Raw genomic sequence first — 16,413 nt, forward strand, 5'->3', positions numbered from 1 at the left:
ATTATAAAATATGATGTTTTGGTGCTTAATTTGTAAAATCATAACTTAATTTGACGTTTAATAGGCTTTTCCTTAATCCCTCCTTCTTATCCAACATTTTTGCTTATCCAATGTTCTGCTGGCCCATTTATGTTGGATAAGCGAGACTCTACTGTTTCTAACAAGAGATCAGTCCCAATATATTTTGAGGGCAGGAGAGATGCCAAAGGAGAAATGACATTTCTAAGAGAATTAGCTCTAAGCCCCCAAGCCCCACTCGCCCCTGTAACTCGTTTCAAGGTCTTTTGACCAAAGTAACAGAGCAAAATAAAATGCTGTGGTTTTACTATAGTGCACAGCTAATTAATTAATTCCCGCATACTAAGGAAAATCAGTTGTCTTTGTGCATGTTTCCGTGTGAGCATCCTTTTTTTCAGGCAAAAAAAAAAACCCTAAACGTTAAGAAAGACACATCATTTCAAGTGAATGCATCATTTAAAAAAACGTAAAGTACACAGTTGTCCTAACATTTGCAGTGAAAGCACGTCACAGAAGCTGAGACTATTAATTGCCGCATTAAAACAACAATCGGTATGTACCATAGGATCAACAGCCACGTTAAGGCCTGAGCAGCACAAAGATGTTGCTTATATAGTAGGTTTGAGGTAGTTGTTTGCTGTAAACAGAATAACTTTACTATTCCCTATGTAAACAATGTGGCATAGAATTTCAGAAATGGGGAGAAGCTGCCCACACCAGTACTCTGAAAATCAGCCATATTTGTCAACGTCAAGTCACATATGTTCACTTTGGAACAGACATACTACTGCACTTCTTTTGGCAAGGGAAAGCATAATGAGAAAAAAACGGATATGTGAGCTCTCACAAACTCATCTCTATGTAAACAGAGGTAGTTCATCAGCTTATAACATGTATGTAGTAGTAAATAGCCGTATAAAAGTATTTTTGGTTATTTCTGAGCAAGCAATTAAAAACAAGAACATCTGCAAAAGAAAAGAAGAAAAAATGAATTACATGGCATTTTCCCTGAGTAAGGTTCTTTGTCCTGAGAAGGCTATTTTGGAATAGTGATCGTCCTCTGATATATAAAAATAAAACATAAATTTTAATAATAAGATAGGGTTGGTAGCCTCTCTTAGCAATTCAGTTGGAGGTTGCTGGAATTATTCATTTCACAATAATGTCAGGTCTTGAAGTATGTAAACATGGGAAAGTATCAAATCCATCATTTCCACCATACTATATATATACATATATATAGGTTGAGGAACTTTGGTTCAACTTTCAAAGTGACCTAGGTTTTGCATTGTTGCTGTATAACCCAGTTATTATCATACCTGCTAAAAGGATATGCAATGCCACTTTGATTTGTCTACATAACTTAAATAAGTTTACAACCCTTACATAAGGCAAGGACGTACTCCTCTATACATATATCACATTCAGTATCGTCAAATAAAACTCTTTGCATTGTAGCACACCAAGAATGTCGGTGTAAACTGTTGAGATTTTCCTTTCTCTCAAACACTGTCATGGAATTCAAGCAAAGTTCCATAGGATTTGTGCCTGTTACTGAGGCCTTTGACCCTTATACGTTTCCTGGCAGCAGTAGCAGCAGCAGCAGCAAAAATATAGCATCTAAACAAATCAGCATAGGAACAAGTGTGCTCATATTCTCTGCTGAAAGCCTAGGCAGTGAGTTGGAGTTTGACCAAAACAGGTCTTGTTGCTGCTGATGGAACAACAAAAGAAAGTGTAGTTTGAAGATCGTAGTTCAAACCTTCACGGAATATTTTTGAATTCAGAATCAACCAATCTCCCTTCTTTCCTTCCTACGTGGAAAGCATTTCTGCATACTATATTTTTCACCTGCAACACATTTTAATGGAAATAACACCTTGGATGGTTTCTACAGCATCTTTATCCACAGGCACATTCAAGTCCTTGGCTTATAATTATAATTGAGCAATCCACAAACACAAAAGTGGCTTTCATATCAGCCAAAGCCAAACAAGTCTGACTGTAGCACTAGGAATAGATCCCTTACATTATTATGGGGGCTTGTGTGTGAAAAGATCCCAATCAAATGTGTTCTTTGAAAGTAGAGATGGGTATCTGAGCCGCCTACATATGGGTAACTGATTGGGTGAGGAACATTTAAACACTCAGGTTGTCTAGAACTTACAGTACTATAAAATGTTCAATCAGCATCAGATATTATTTGGTTTGTGGAAGAAATGGCAGCATTTAATCATGGTCAAATGAAATTGAAATGATGACTTTCTACACAACGCTGGGGCTTGGTGCTCATCTCCATTTCTAAGCCCAAGAGCCAGTGTTGTCCGTAGATACCTCCAAGTTCATGTGGCCAGTATGTGTTTCCTTCCCACCAAAGCGGCATCTATTGATCTACTCACATTTGCATTTTTTTCAAACTCTTAGGTTGGCAGAAGCTGGGGCTAACAGCGGGAGCTCACCCCACTCCTGGATCTCAACCTGCAACTTTCTGGTCTGCAAGTTCAGCAGCTCAGCAGTTTAACCCACTTTACCACCTATACTGACCATTTAATGTGGCTCCAAGCCAACTAGAAATTGTGGCAACTACAAAATTCACATTGCCAACGTGCACTGTGGTGCAGATGAAAGAGGCTACAATTCATTAAAGAAAGTCACAGGAACAAGCTCTAGAATGCACTGCAGCAGATCCCAGTATCTCCCAGATCCTGGGCAAAATTGGATCTCCAAAATGTAGAGCACATTGTTGACTTTGCTGAAGTGCTTCTTAGGATTTGGAATGAGTGGGCAAATGGGCTGTCAGAAAATGTCCCCAAGTGTTCAGATTCCAAAACATTTAGTAAGCAATTCACTTATATAATATCTAGACGAAGCTGAAGAAGGAATGGTTGCTGCTGCTACTGCTGCCCTCATAACACCTCCAGGTCTACACAAAATACACAGCTTCAAGGTGGTATTTCAATACCACTCTAAACAATCATTTCAACGTATACATTCTTCCCTCACAGTCATGTAACCTGCATTTAAACCATATTAATTTAATACAATATATGAGATATCAGCACAGAAAACTACACATTCATTGTCTTTGTGGGAGGGGCAAAAGAGGGGAGCTCCATTTTTAAACATTGTGGCAATAATGAGGCATCTTTAAAGCAAGGTATTATCCTTTCAAGTTGAGAACATTCTTTTCTTTAAAAAAAAAACAACAAAAACATTGCTGACCTGGGAAGTTAAAAGAGGGGGAAAATCTACCCTGAAGCCTACAGGGATGTCTTAATATCTTTAGTACCATGACCATGGCAGTTTTAAGTAACCAAATTTCTTTGGATTCTCATGCAATCATTTCTGCAGTTATTGTAAACCCCCCCCCCCTTTTTTTCTCTATCATGAGAAAAAAGATGACATGTTACATGAAAAAAATACAGGAATATTAAGTCAAAATATAATTCAAACTATTGCTTTCCAAGGGATGATGTATCCAAGCTAACTGGGTGTTGAATGTATATATTTGAGACAATACAAACTCAAACAAAGGGCCAGTTCAAAATTTTCTTGCCTTCCCCTTCCTCTCTTGCAGCATGGCTTGCAAAGACCAAAGGTTGTCACTTTCATTTTGGTTTAACCACTGTTTACTAATAATCTAAACCCTGCACACCTTAATTACAATTGGTCTTCACTATGGTTTAATGAATCAAGCCACATTCACAATTCATAATTTGAAGCATTTAATTGAAAAATGGAACCAAATGCTTCTGTTTGATTTGTATTGTACTGTGGTTGATTTGTATTGTATTTTAAAATGTTGGTTACCACTTTGGGTCCCCACTGTGGGAGAAAAGCGGCATATAAATAAGATTTATTATTATTATATTTGGTTGCTGTAGAACAGGGCTTCTTAAATTTTTCCACTTGGGACACCTTTTGGCCCAATAATTTTTTATGTGACCCTGGGTATAGAGGTGTGTATGTGTATGTATGGATGTATCTCTGCCCCGGAGTGTGGTGGAGGCTCCTTCTTTGGAGACTTTTAAGCAGAGGCTGGGTGGCCATCTGCTAGGGGTGCTTTGAATGCGGTTTTCCTATCTTTTGGCAGGGGGTTGGACTGGTTGGCCCACGAGGTCTCTTCCCACTCTATGATTCTATAATTCTCTGTGTGTGTGTGTGTGTTTGTGTGTGTGAAATCAGCATTTACAAGGCTTTTCCTTTTTATGAAGTATAACTGAAGCATCTTCTGCAAACACTGTAAACACTGCACAACAGTGTGAATGTCTAAAACAACCACTAGGTAACGTTTACTGTTGCCAATTTTTTTTTTGGGGGGGGGGTTACAACACTGAGCTAAGGGGACCCCATTTGCCGTCAGAATCCACAGTTTAAGAAGCAGTGCTCTAGAAGAGAGAAGGCAGGGGACCAATATTTCATGGTGGCTCATAACCACAATGGAAAACTGTGGCTTGTTTGTTTGTTTGTATACCCAAATCACTTCAATAAAACATATTATCTTATACTAAAAATGAAATTTGCTCGGAGTGACTGGTCCGTTTCATTTTGGAAAAGACCGCAGTTCTACAACAGTAGTTAGGAACCTGAGGTTGGCTGCAAGATGAGTGGAATTATGTTCCTTGTGCTTGAATGAGGTAGACATCCCAAGAGGATAAGGAAACAAAGGGCTGTGATGAAAGCTCTTTAAGTCTTTTTCCTTTTTTGGACAGAGGGCCCTTTTCGGCTTTGTTCTTCAGGTGATAGAGATATCTTACTTGAAGTGGCTTCTTGCGGTGACCGGCCTGAACGTTCTAAGATGTCTGCCCTTCCCTCCTGAGAATAAGATGGAGATGTGTAGCCATAGGCCCCTCCACCTTCTCTCACGAATGTTGATGTGGAAGGCTGGGGTTCTGCTTCGTATCTTCCCTGATAACTAGTGGGCTGCTGCGGAACAGTTTTATGCGGGCAGTTCGCCACCATGTGCATGATACTCTGACAATAATGGCACTTCTTTGGCTGTGGAGGTAGAGTACATTCCTTAGCATGATGATCGAGGCCACCACAGTTGTAACATCTGGAAAACAGAAGTATATATATATTTAATGGAGACATTTACAAAGATACCCTTTGGACTCACAGACGAAAAAGTATTTCAATGTATCAGCATGTATATTCCAGTTAATAGCTCTGTATGTTACAGAAAGACAATCCTAAACAAAATAGTTATTCAAGGGCTTGTAGGGAAGCAGAAGGAGCATATGCCAATCGAGATCTGCACTTCATGTTACAGCAAACAGAACTTCAGTACATTATCACAAGCAACAACTTCAATTCATTCATAGTATGGTAAAGGCTATGAATGGAGACTCACTCCCTTCCAAGCATGGGTAGATAACATTCAGTTTATGGCTGTCATGTAGCCCTCCAAGAGTCATTGTTGTGGCTTTCAGGCCTTCCCACTCACCCCCCAAAAAACTTATCCTGAAGTGCCTCAAAAGGAATGGAGTTGGGGATGACTTTGTCATGCTTTTGTCCAACCAAAAGCATGACAAAGACATCCCCAAGGAAAGGGGAAGGAAGTGATCTATAATCTAGTGGCATTTGGGGGGGGGGGTATAGCATTAAACTGGGGGAACTAGGAGCCCCCCACAGTCTCCTGCAGGACAATTTGGCCCTCTAACCTTGTATTAAAGAAAAGGAAGGAGATGATCACAGTGAAGATTCTTGGCTGACTTCTGAAGTCCATAAAAGCTGCTCATTAAGCCGCATCATGCATCAGCATTATGTTGGAAGTTAAACAAGCATGTCTGAGTAGAAACTTAGCACAGGTGTCTCCATATGTCAGGGTAGATCAGTGTTTCTCAACCTGAGGGTCCCTAGGTGTTTTGGCCTACAACTCCCACAAAAGCCAGCCAGTTTACCAGCTGTTAGGATTTCTGGGAGTTGAAGGCCAAAACATCTGGGGACCCACAGGCTGAGAACCACTGCGGTAGAATCTCTCATTGAAGCATTTGCCAGTTCTTAGTATTTAGTCCAAAATAAACATTATGCACTAGATTCTCAGTTAACTAGCACCCATGGGGATTGGTAGATGCTGGATAAATGTAGTTTCTGTTTGCTTGAGAATTAATGTTAAAAATAGACCTGACTAATACTATACTATACCATAAACTTTGCACTGACTTGATGTTACTATTGAAATACAATAACTAAAAACTTAATGTAACACACTTTTACTGTATTGTAAACACAGCTTTGTGACTGCAGTATGCAGTTTTAGTTAAATGGCAGTCAGTAAACATTTGACAATTAATTGAGAGTTCTGGGTGCTTGAGTTCTGGTTAACTGACAGTTTCATTTCATTTCATTTTGTCCATTTCAAGAAGTTTCATTTACTGGAAATATAGAACAAGTTACATATGTAAGGATTGCTGTATATGATGCACTGTGAACAGTATGAACAGAGCTTGAAAAATGTGCTTTCTTGGACTATAATTCCATAATTTCCCAGCTTGCCTAGCTCAGATCTAAGTGTTTAGAGAGCTATCCAAAAGTTCATTTCACATTTGTCAAATGTAAAGTGATCAATTCAAATTATTATTACACATTCATAAATACATACTGTCCTTTACATACCAATAGACACTCACTGGAAAATAGAAGGCAAAATTTCAACATCCAAAGACCCCTGGAAGCTCTTGGGAGATCATGACTACACAGCCCACAAGAGGGCAGCAAATGTCTAAACATCTGCCACACAAAGTTTTCAGACTATTCTTTCAGAAGGAGTCCTGCTGCACACATAATTCTGACTCACATGCGCTGACCTATATTCTTCCATGAGCAAAAGACGGTAATGTGTATTTATAGTTCCTATTTGCCAGATGAGAAATGCAACCAGCCCAATCTGATGGCTGACAGGTGTTTTTCTTCCCTGGCAGCATCAGGTGGCTGTTGGTCTACTATTGCTCTGCCTTAACAGCCCCCCGTCCACATCTTCCTTTATACAGTAAGGTTCATTTTGGTTTACTTGACTGATCCAGTTATATTGTTTCTTTTTAATCAGGAGGTTTTGTCAAGAGCTTGATATGAGGTCTAATGTGCATTTGGAAAAATGTCATTAACATGACAAGAACCAGAAGAAGTTCTGGAGGTCTACTACAAATGAGATGGTTGGTAATTGAGAACTTACAAGGTGGCACAGTTCTTAAGAGTAAAGAAATTGACAAAGGTTGTGAAATTATGGTCTTTCGCCATTGGCCATATATACTGCAGCTTTTAACCAATTGTACAATCCATACTTCCGTTTTTGATTATTTATACATTTAATTAATCCGTTTCCTCTAGGAATCTCAAACCTCCAGTACGGCTCTATGATCTTTCACAGAAATTGACCACAGAATTGTGTTGGAGGGCCTAAAGATTCCTAAGAGAAAACTATTCTAGGTATTTGTAAATCGTCTTCTAGTGTAATTCTATGGTTAACATCTGGTAGAACTTCATCATATAGTTGCACTAGATTTCTAGATAGGGTCTTTCTCAAATAAAAAAGAATGTTTTAATTTGCAGTGTTTGCCTAACCCAGCAAATGTGGAATAATAATATAATCTGAAAAAGTAATGTTTCCAAGCCCTGCAAACTGAGCAAAGCTCTGTGTGGCATCATGTCATAGGATGTGGGCTCTGGTCATGGGATGAGCCAACTACCCACTTCTTCCCCCTTCCCAAAAATTGTGGAAACAGGAGAATACTTGGCAATGCGAAGGTAGAGGCTATGAAATTTCCTTCTAAAACTCTCAGTGTAATGAGGATTTTTTTCTTGAGTTGTAACCCCAAATTATGACTGAGAAAATTTTAGGGAAATCTAATTGTCATGGGATAGAAAAAGCCATGCTGAGAAGACAGTTTTAATGGTGAATTTTAAACTCTACTGTGTGCCTTGTTTTTGTTTTATGCATTTTGACATGTATTTTATGGAGTTATATTTTAATATATGTATTTTACTGAGTGTTTTAAAATGATTATGTGTTTGTTTATGTTTTAGTAATGTTGTAACCTGTCGTAAGGAGGGACAGGCAAGAAATAAAACTATTATTATTATTATTATTATTATTATTATTATTATTATTATACACAACATAATAGTTTAACTCTGTCTATTCAGCTACAAAATGGTAAAACTATGCTTTTCACCATAGAAAGGAAACTTATTTTTAAAGGATTCTAAGGAAATGTTTTGGCCATGTAGAATGAAACAAGGAAAAACGGAACTGGATTAAAACAATGTAAATAAAAACATGTATTTTGCATTCTTAGCACTCTCCCACACATGAGTATAGTGGAGAATATTGATTACAAATATTACTTCCAGAAAAGAACTGATTTGTTTCGAAAAAAAGTTGTACTTCTATGTACCTTAGAACAAATTTAAGTCAACTTTTATTCAGACATACACCACAAGCACAGCATTATTTCCCTAAACCGATCACTAAACCTCTCTGAAAGGGCTAAAGTAGGTTAAAGGGCTTCAGCAAAAGAAAGGCAGCAGCTATGGACAAATCAATTTAATCAGTCATTGTGCTATGTACCATGGGATCCTATTCAGTGAACCATTTCACCACTCCAATTGATCAAGAACCAGTTCTACTCTAGAAGCTTATATCATCACCTTGTTCAGATACAGTCTAGCTATATTCCTCACTCTTCCTGGGGAGAAAAGCTTCCTAATCTGTTATATGCAGAGAAAAGCACTTTCTACAATCATTTACATTGTTGATTCTCCTCTTCATTATGAAATATCTTGCAGTGTAATTTATGTTAGCTGCTTCTTAATTGTCAGTAAGTCAGTAAGCCTTGTGCTCAAGATATTGCCTCACATGGGACGCACGTTCATTTGAACACGTTCAGACATAGTGGATTTGGGGTTCCTGTGAATTCTGTTTATACAAGCCACACCAGCTCAAACCTCTGTTCTGAAATACTCTTGTTCTCCAATGTAACCAAAAAGAAATGAAAACTGAAAGCATTTTTTGCACGCACACATTCTATCAGAAGATATTAGGCTTGGTTGATCAAGAAAAAAAAAGTTTCTAAACCCGTTTCATATGTAGGGGGCACTGGAGGTTCGATTTTTAAATTATTTCTGAAATTTTCTTTAAAAAAAGATCAAAATTACCAGGAAATATGAATCGTTTCCTTTGTTTCGTTAATGGAAGGTGCCCTTCCCTCCCCCCAGAACCATTAAAATCTCGCAGTTTCCCTTCCTTCCCTTGCGGCAGAAGGGAGAGGTGGGCATGGCCAAGCACAGCCCTCCTCGGAGGCCTCGCCCCCAGCGACCTCCGAGCGAGGAGTGCTGTGCTTGGCCTCGCCCATCTCTCCCTTGGACAGCTTGCCAGGGAAGAGAAAGAAAGGTGAGAGATTTTAAAAGTGTTGGTGGCCAAGCACAGCCCTCCTCGGAGGCCTCGCCCCCAGCAACCTCCGAGCGAGGAGCGCTGTGCTTGGCCATGCCCACCTCCTTCCTCTTTGCATCGGCAGCTTTGCGAGGTGGCCGTGGCTACGCCCAGCTCTTCCACATCGCCGCTTGTCGCCAGGGAGGTAGTCATGCCCACCTCGCAAAGTCACCGATGCAAAGAGGAAAGAGGTGGGCGTGGGTAAGAACAGCTGTTCCTAAAGGCCACGCCCCCAGCATTTACGATTCACTGGTGGAAGTCGTAAGGAAGATGGGGGCGCGGCTTCGATATGGCAAAAACACTTCCGGGTTGCCAAAACGTATCAATATCAATATCGCTTCTAAAGGTAATTATTTAATGAATTAATAACGAATTAAGAAATTAACAAACTGGATCAACCAAGCCTAGAAGATATCATCGATGAATCTTAAGATAGGAATTAAAGCAGTGGTTCTCAACCTGAGGGTCCCCAGGTGTTTTGGCCTACAACTCCCAGAAATCCCAGTCAGTTTACCAGCTGTTAGGGATTCTGGGAATTGAAGGCCAAAACATCTAGGAGACCCACAAGTTGAGAACCACTGGATTAAAGGATTCAAAACAGCTGTATTTCTTTTAGTCCATGTGCTCAGCTGCATTTTCGGAGATCATGTGAAAGCCATTCTGTGAAACCATACAAAATATTTATTGTTTCTTTTAATGTGGCCTATATTTTTTTTCTAAAGACACCAGAGTAAATGCTGCTATTAACAGTGGAGAGGAAGTATAAACTTATTACATGACAAAGAAGTACTGAACCATTTCATTTTATATTTTATATGAAATATTTCCAAGATAAAAAATGAATTGCTTATTCACACGCTGTTCTACTTTTTTAAATGGTTTGAAAAGAGATAAGCAAACTATTCTAAAGCCAAGGCACAGAAATATTTACACTGCTCCATCTTACTCTGTAATCTGTAAAATTATCTATAATCACACTAGATCCGAGGTAAGTAACTTTGGCTAGTCTAGGAGACAAATGTTATCCCTGAACATGGATAGATGGATGGGAGGGAGGGAAAATAGAGAAAAATGCTTTTTCTCTGACTGACAACTGAAAAGAAACATCTTCATGCAAATGAATGTAATTTAATAAAGTAGTTCTTTCCTCTACTGCACTGGAAACTTAAATCATTCCACAAAATCTGCTTTAGTATACAAACATAAGGAAAGCCAGCCTATTTTGGTTGCACAAGGCCCTTGGCTGGGTCACAGCCCTGCTGGCCGGAGAGACCACAAGGCAGCCGAGGAGGCTTCGCACAAGGCCAGGCCTCACACATAGGAGCCCTCAGCTGAGTCGCGGCCGAGGGAGGCTTTGCACAAGGCCCTCGGCTGGGTCGCTGCCTTGCTAGCCAGCAAGACCGCAAGGCAACCAAGGGAGGCTTTTCGCGAGGCCCTCGGTTGGGTCACGGCCTTGGAAGCAGGGCCTGAGGAGCCGGCCTCACAACCCCTCCAAAATGGCCAAATGACCCCCCTGAGGGTCGCGACCCCCAAGTTGAGAACCGCTTTTTAGAAGCATTCTCTCCTGACCTTGCACTTGCATCTATGGCAGGCATCCTCAGAGGTTTTGAGGTCTGTTGGAAACTAGGAAAAGCCACACCAGCTTAAACCCCTGTTCTGAAATAGGAAAATATCAAGTGGCTGATATTTATTTAGTTTTGAAGTCTTGAGAGACTGAATGCTGTGTGTATTTAATATTGTACTAGAGGTGCTTTAACAGTTCTGTGTATTAAGTTCAAACGTGTTCACAATGTCTGAAGATGGTACACAACATCATGCTGCTAAACCCAATGTTAAAAATAATTTTTGCATAGTCCAGTAAAAGCATTTGATTCATTTGTGTGCTACAGAAGTGGATCAGAGAAGGAAGATTTCAGTTTGAGGATCTACCTTTTTATTAGAAAACCCCCAAAAGCATTTAGGGCCAGAATGAAAAAGAATTGTAAGCCCCAGAACTAAATTAAAGGACAGTCTTCTTGCACAAAATTCCTATTTCTGATTATGGCAAGAGTCCTTTATTTAAGGAGTATAATTTTAAGGCTGGGTCTTTTTGTAGGAATAAGAACTCCTTACTGATTTTCTTCAGATCACCCAGTTAGGAAATCCTGATCTACCTTCTTGCTTTCCTTGATGTAGCAAGACGGACAATTTGAAGATATTTAGGAAATGCTTTGCAGAATTCTTTAACAGGGTTTTAGCAGTTTTCTGCTTATAGAATTTAACATAACTCAAGAAAGAATAAGATGTTTCACCCATGGAATGAGACCAGGTTTTATTTTGTTCAGTCTAAAGTAAAAAAGGAAGGAATGGAGGAAAGAGCTAAAGGCCTATAATTATTTTCAGTTAAAATAGACTTATTGTCTCAGTTATTATTACATAAGTGCAACCATTTCGTCTACTCAAGTTGGCACTAAGTAGGATTTAGCTCAGGGGTGGGAATCATGTAGTCTCTGGATGTTGTTGGACTGCAACTCACAACAGTCTTCACCATGGCTATAGTGGTGTCCAAAAACATTTGAAATATCATGACAATAAACTGAATCTGATGCTAACTTTTATTATACTTATTTAAAATATTTTCTAGCATAACAATAATATTGTGTGTGTGTGTTGTACACTGCCTGCAGCATTTAGTTTCCAGTAGAAAGGGATTCATAAATAATACTTGGCTGTCATGATTACTCAGCTGATCTAAGCAATGAAGGAAGCAAACACAACTGTCTTTTTCATGTTGACCTATAATATGATTTGGACTATTAATCCAATATACATGGAAAGTCATGTTATCATTTCTGATGTTTTGCAATATTATTCATTGTCAGAAAAACATTAGTGACAATTTAATAAAAGCTCTTTATTACATACTGAAATGTTCTTCAAACAACCTTATTTCATGCTCTATAAAAGTTCACAAAATAATATTTGGAACAACACTGATCCACACTTTTTTTCTGCTGGCAAGATTGTGAAAACTTCAAAACATTTTTTAAGAAGTACAACAAATTAGGGCTTAGATTCAACTGATAGTATAACTAGAACACCCCATCAAGTCAACTGCTGGAAAGTAAAACAACGTGTATGTAAATACTATTGTGTTAATAGTAGAGTTGTGCGTGGAATTCATTTCTCTTGTTTCTTTTGGGACTTTATGAACACGGAACAGGAAGGCCCCTCCTGATATGAAAATCAGCTCGGCACAAAAGCAAGCGGGAGCAAGTCCCGGCTCCTCACCTGCTTTTCGGCATCACTTTAATCTTTTTTATTAATCACTCAGCAAACAAAAAGTAAACCCCATTTCCCTGAAAACTACTCTCCTCTTCCAGGAGGTCATTGCTCTTCCTTACCTGGAAGTGGTGGAAGCCTCCTTAAAATGCCTTGGAGTGTGTGTGGCTGGCTGGCATGGTGTAGCCCGGGAGAGAAAGCAAGCACACCTGCAGCTGAATGACTCCCAGAAGTTGCCTCCTTGCCTTGGAAAGAGTGTGTGTGTGTGGTGTACAGCCCAGAAAGAGTGGGTGCCTGCCAGTGCCTGCAGCCGAGTGCCTATTACTCTAGAGGAGGCATTCAGCTGCAGGCACTGGCAGGTGTGTGCACTTTCTTGGCCTGCACACCACACATGCACTCTCCTTGAAAAGAGAGTGTGTGTGTGGCATGCAGGCCTAGAAAGCACACACACCTGCCAGAGCCTGCAGCCAAGCACCTCCTCTAGAGTAGAAACAGCAGATAAGAAGCATCCTTAAAGCACATGCCGGGAAGGGGAGCTTGGATGAGAAGCCTCCTCCATAATGGGCCGATAGAAAATGGATCTTTTGGCACACCAGATCACAGACTGATATCTGCCCTCCCAATTTTGGGAGGCTCTCAAAAATGGATCGGGGGCCCCATCAAAAGCCAGGACATGAAACGGGTCGAGGTTTATCCTGAATGCACAGACCTAGTAATAGGTCTATTCTATAATGGTCAACAAACTGAATTCACACAAATTTGTCCCTGTCTTCTTTCTGATGCTGTTAATAAAATTATTCTTAAAGTGGCATTTTTGTATGTTCTTATGTTGGGATATTTCCTGGATTTGTAATCTGTGCATGTGTATTTTATTTATATGTTTATTTCCTAAATGGAAAGAACGGTCACTGACTATGATAAAGTGCATATAATTAGAAGTTGAACTAATGTTCCTTGTATTTAAAAAATCAGGAGAAACAATTAGAATTGACATCATAAGCATACTTAATAAAGAGTAATTCAGTTGAAACCAGCAGGATTTGCTTTTATGTATGTTCCATGGTTTATGAAAACAAAATTGACATGTCAAATTATCAAGTTCACAATGTCCACTTAAGGAAATTAGTCTTCTAGAAAGCAGAGCCCGAGAGCATGTCTATAATTACTCTCGCCTACCACAAATATACATTACAGAAGATGGAATGGCCGAAAAGAAAAAGAAAAGTGAGCTCACTGTTGTTTTAAGACCACAACTTTTTCAAGCTAATTACATAAATAATGATAAACCACTGTCTGATTATCATTTCAAGTTACCAAAACAGCTGGCATAAAAATAAAATGATACTAGTGTATAGCTGAATTACAGTATTTCATTTCAACATCAAGATTATTACAACATCTTGTTTAAAGATTTCTCTCCATGGACAAAGACTGCAAGTTTTTTTCACCCACTGATGTTCATAAATATGGAAATCTCACAGGCAATTCCCCATGAGCTTTATTTATTTATTTATTTATTTATTTATTTATTGTTATGGCACACATATATAGTTATACCTAATATTTATGTTCTCAGTATGCACCACACAACTTAGCAATTGTTAAAATAGTGCTTAATTACAAATCTCACCAGTATTTGAGGAAAAGGGTATTATCGAGAAAACCTTCAAAAAGAACTGAAGGACTACTTACTTACAACAACTATAAATACAGACAAATTGTGCAACTGGAGGAATAGTGCATGGATACTTTTTGGTAGCTTTCCTCAAGTAAACAAAACAGGTTTTATGCTTACAACTGAGAATTTGGAGATGAGATAGAAATAACAAGGAATTTTTATTAGCTCCAGATAGTATAACATTCAATTTTTAGCTTGTTTACCTTTTTGCTTTTCTATAGAGACATTTTAAATTCTTACAAAAAAAGACAAAGAAGGAAAGTTGAGTATTTCTTATTTGAAATTGGAACCAGAAGTTTCCTTCCTGTATAAAACAAGATGGAGACACAGTTTAGTGGCTGTGGTGCTGAACAGGAATCTCACAGTGCTACTGTCTGGAACCAGCCCTCCAATTGGGAAAGAAACTACTAGAGAAGCATGCCTGCTACTCCCATTCCACAAACCCAGTTCAGTAACATACTATGATCAATGGTAACAAAAGCCATAGAGATCCAGGAAGATCAACAAGGCAGTAGCACTCTGTTCCTCCAAAATGAGTAGTCAACTGGAACAACTAAAGGCATTCCACAGATATATAAACCTCACTTGCCTAGTTCCCAACAGGCCTCACAACCTCTGAGGATGCCTGCCATAGATGTGGGTGAAATGTCAGGAGAAAATCCTTCTGGAACATAGCCATACAACTCAGGAAACTCACAGCAACCCAACTAAAGCCATCTCAGTGCTCACCCATGACTTGAAACCAGAGTGAAATGGGTCCAGATAATCTGTTTCCTCCAACATACCAAGGGATCTTGTAGTACCCCAGAGATAACTGAGAGAATGAAGTTGGAAGAATAAGCCTTTGGAGACTCAAGTCTACTTCCTTCTGTCCATCTTCTATGGTGCTACAAACTAATCTGTGACACCTTTTATCCTTCTGAATTGCTTCTAGTGTATCTTCATCAGGCTGGATCTAAACTGCCATATCATGTATTTTCAGAATGCAGATTAATTGCACTGAACAGATTGTATGAATCAACACTGCCATATAATCCAGTGCAATGCAATTAATCTGCTTTCTGAAACTGCCTTATATGGCATTATTGAGGGGGCCTCAGTCTATACACTTACAAAGGTACAAAAATTTCCAAGTGTTCAAAGCATTTCATATCCTTTGTCTTGTAGTTCTTATAAGAAACTAACAAGGGAGATCAGTATTATCATTCCCTTTTCCTATATTTATTTATTTATTTATTATTCAAACTTATATGCCGCCACTCCCCTGGGGCTCGGAGAGGCTTACAAGAACAGGCTAAAAACTAATACAATTTTAAAACAATTTAAAACAATTTAAAAACAGCAATATCAAAGGTCAAAGGCCTGTCGAAACAGATATTGAAGACAATGGTTAGAATTGAGATTAAAAGACAGTGTGTGTCCATTAGGAACAATGAGTAAGTTTAAGACAAAGGCAAAGTCTAAAATAGGCAATGATTGATTTGCAGCCTAGTCATAGTCACTATCCTATACTCAGCATTAAATAGATAGGGCCATGTAATATGAAGAAAGTTAAATCTTTAAACTTCACACTAGTCATTTTTCAATCTTTCAGCCACTTCAGTAGTTTATGGTAAAGGGGATTATTATTTGAGACATCAAAGAAACATGGAACTATGTTTATAGTTTTACATTCTAAGAACAAATTCTAATAATCTGCTACAGACCTTAAGACTACGATTAAAATGTACCCAGGGGTGTGTTTCTCAAGTATCACCAGAGAATGTAGGTCTAGATTTCGTATGAAGTACAAGGACAAAAAGGTAATTTCATGCAAGTGCAAAATACTTCCCCATCCAAGTCCCCTGTTTAATCTTCTCCCAGTGTGAGAGGCCCAATCAACATATATCCCAAATATTTTTGAAGCCGTAAAACCTAAACCTAGGAAGGAAAGGAGCTGCTTTTTGTTGGAAGAGGTGGTTTCTCCTCAAGGGAAATGTGTCTGGATGCAAGTCAGTTGTTAGGTTATATCCAGTTTACAGAAGAC

General features: G+C 38.9%; 1 protein-coding gene across 4 annotated transcripts in view; it reads right to left on the bottom strand.

Moving 5' to 3' along the window:
* Window positions 1-435: 435 nt before the first annotated feature.
* Window positions 436-16,413, bottom strand: part of LIN28B (lin-28 homolog B) — a 121,224-nt gene continuing 105,246 nt past the window's right edge. For all 4 annotated transcript variants that reach the window (XM_060753095.2, XM_060753096.2, XM_060753097.2 and 1 more), the window contains one exon: window positions 436-5,074. In XM_060753095.2, coding sequence (XP_060609078.2) covers window positions 4,705-5,074 — 370 coding nt within the window. In that variant the 3' untranslated portion in view covers window positions 436-4,704. The remainder of the gene's footprint in view (window positions 5,075-16,413) is intronic.

Source organism: Anolis sagrei, chromosome 1, assembly GCF_037176765.1.
Source record: "Anolis sagrei isolate rAnoSag1 chromosome 1, rAnoSag1.mat, whole genome shotgun sequence".
In the NCBI taxonomy this organism is placed as follows: Eukaryota; Metazoa; Chordata; class Lepidosauria; order Squamata; family Dactyloidae; genus Anolis; species Anolis sagrei.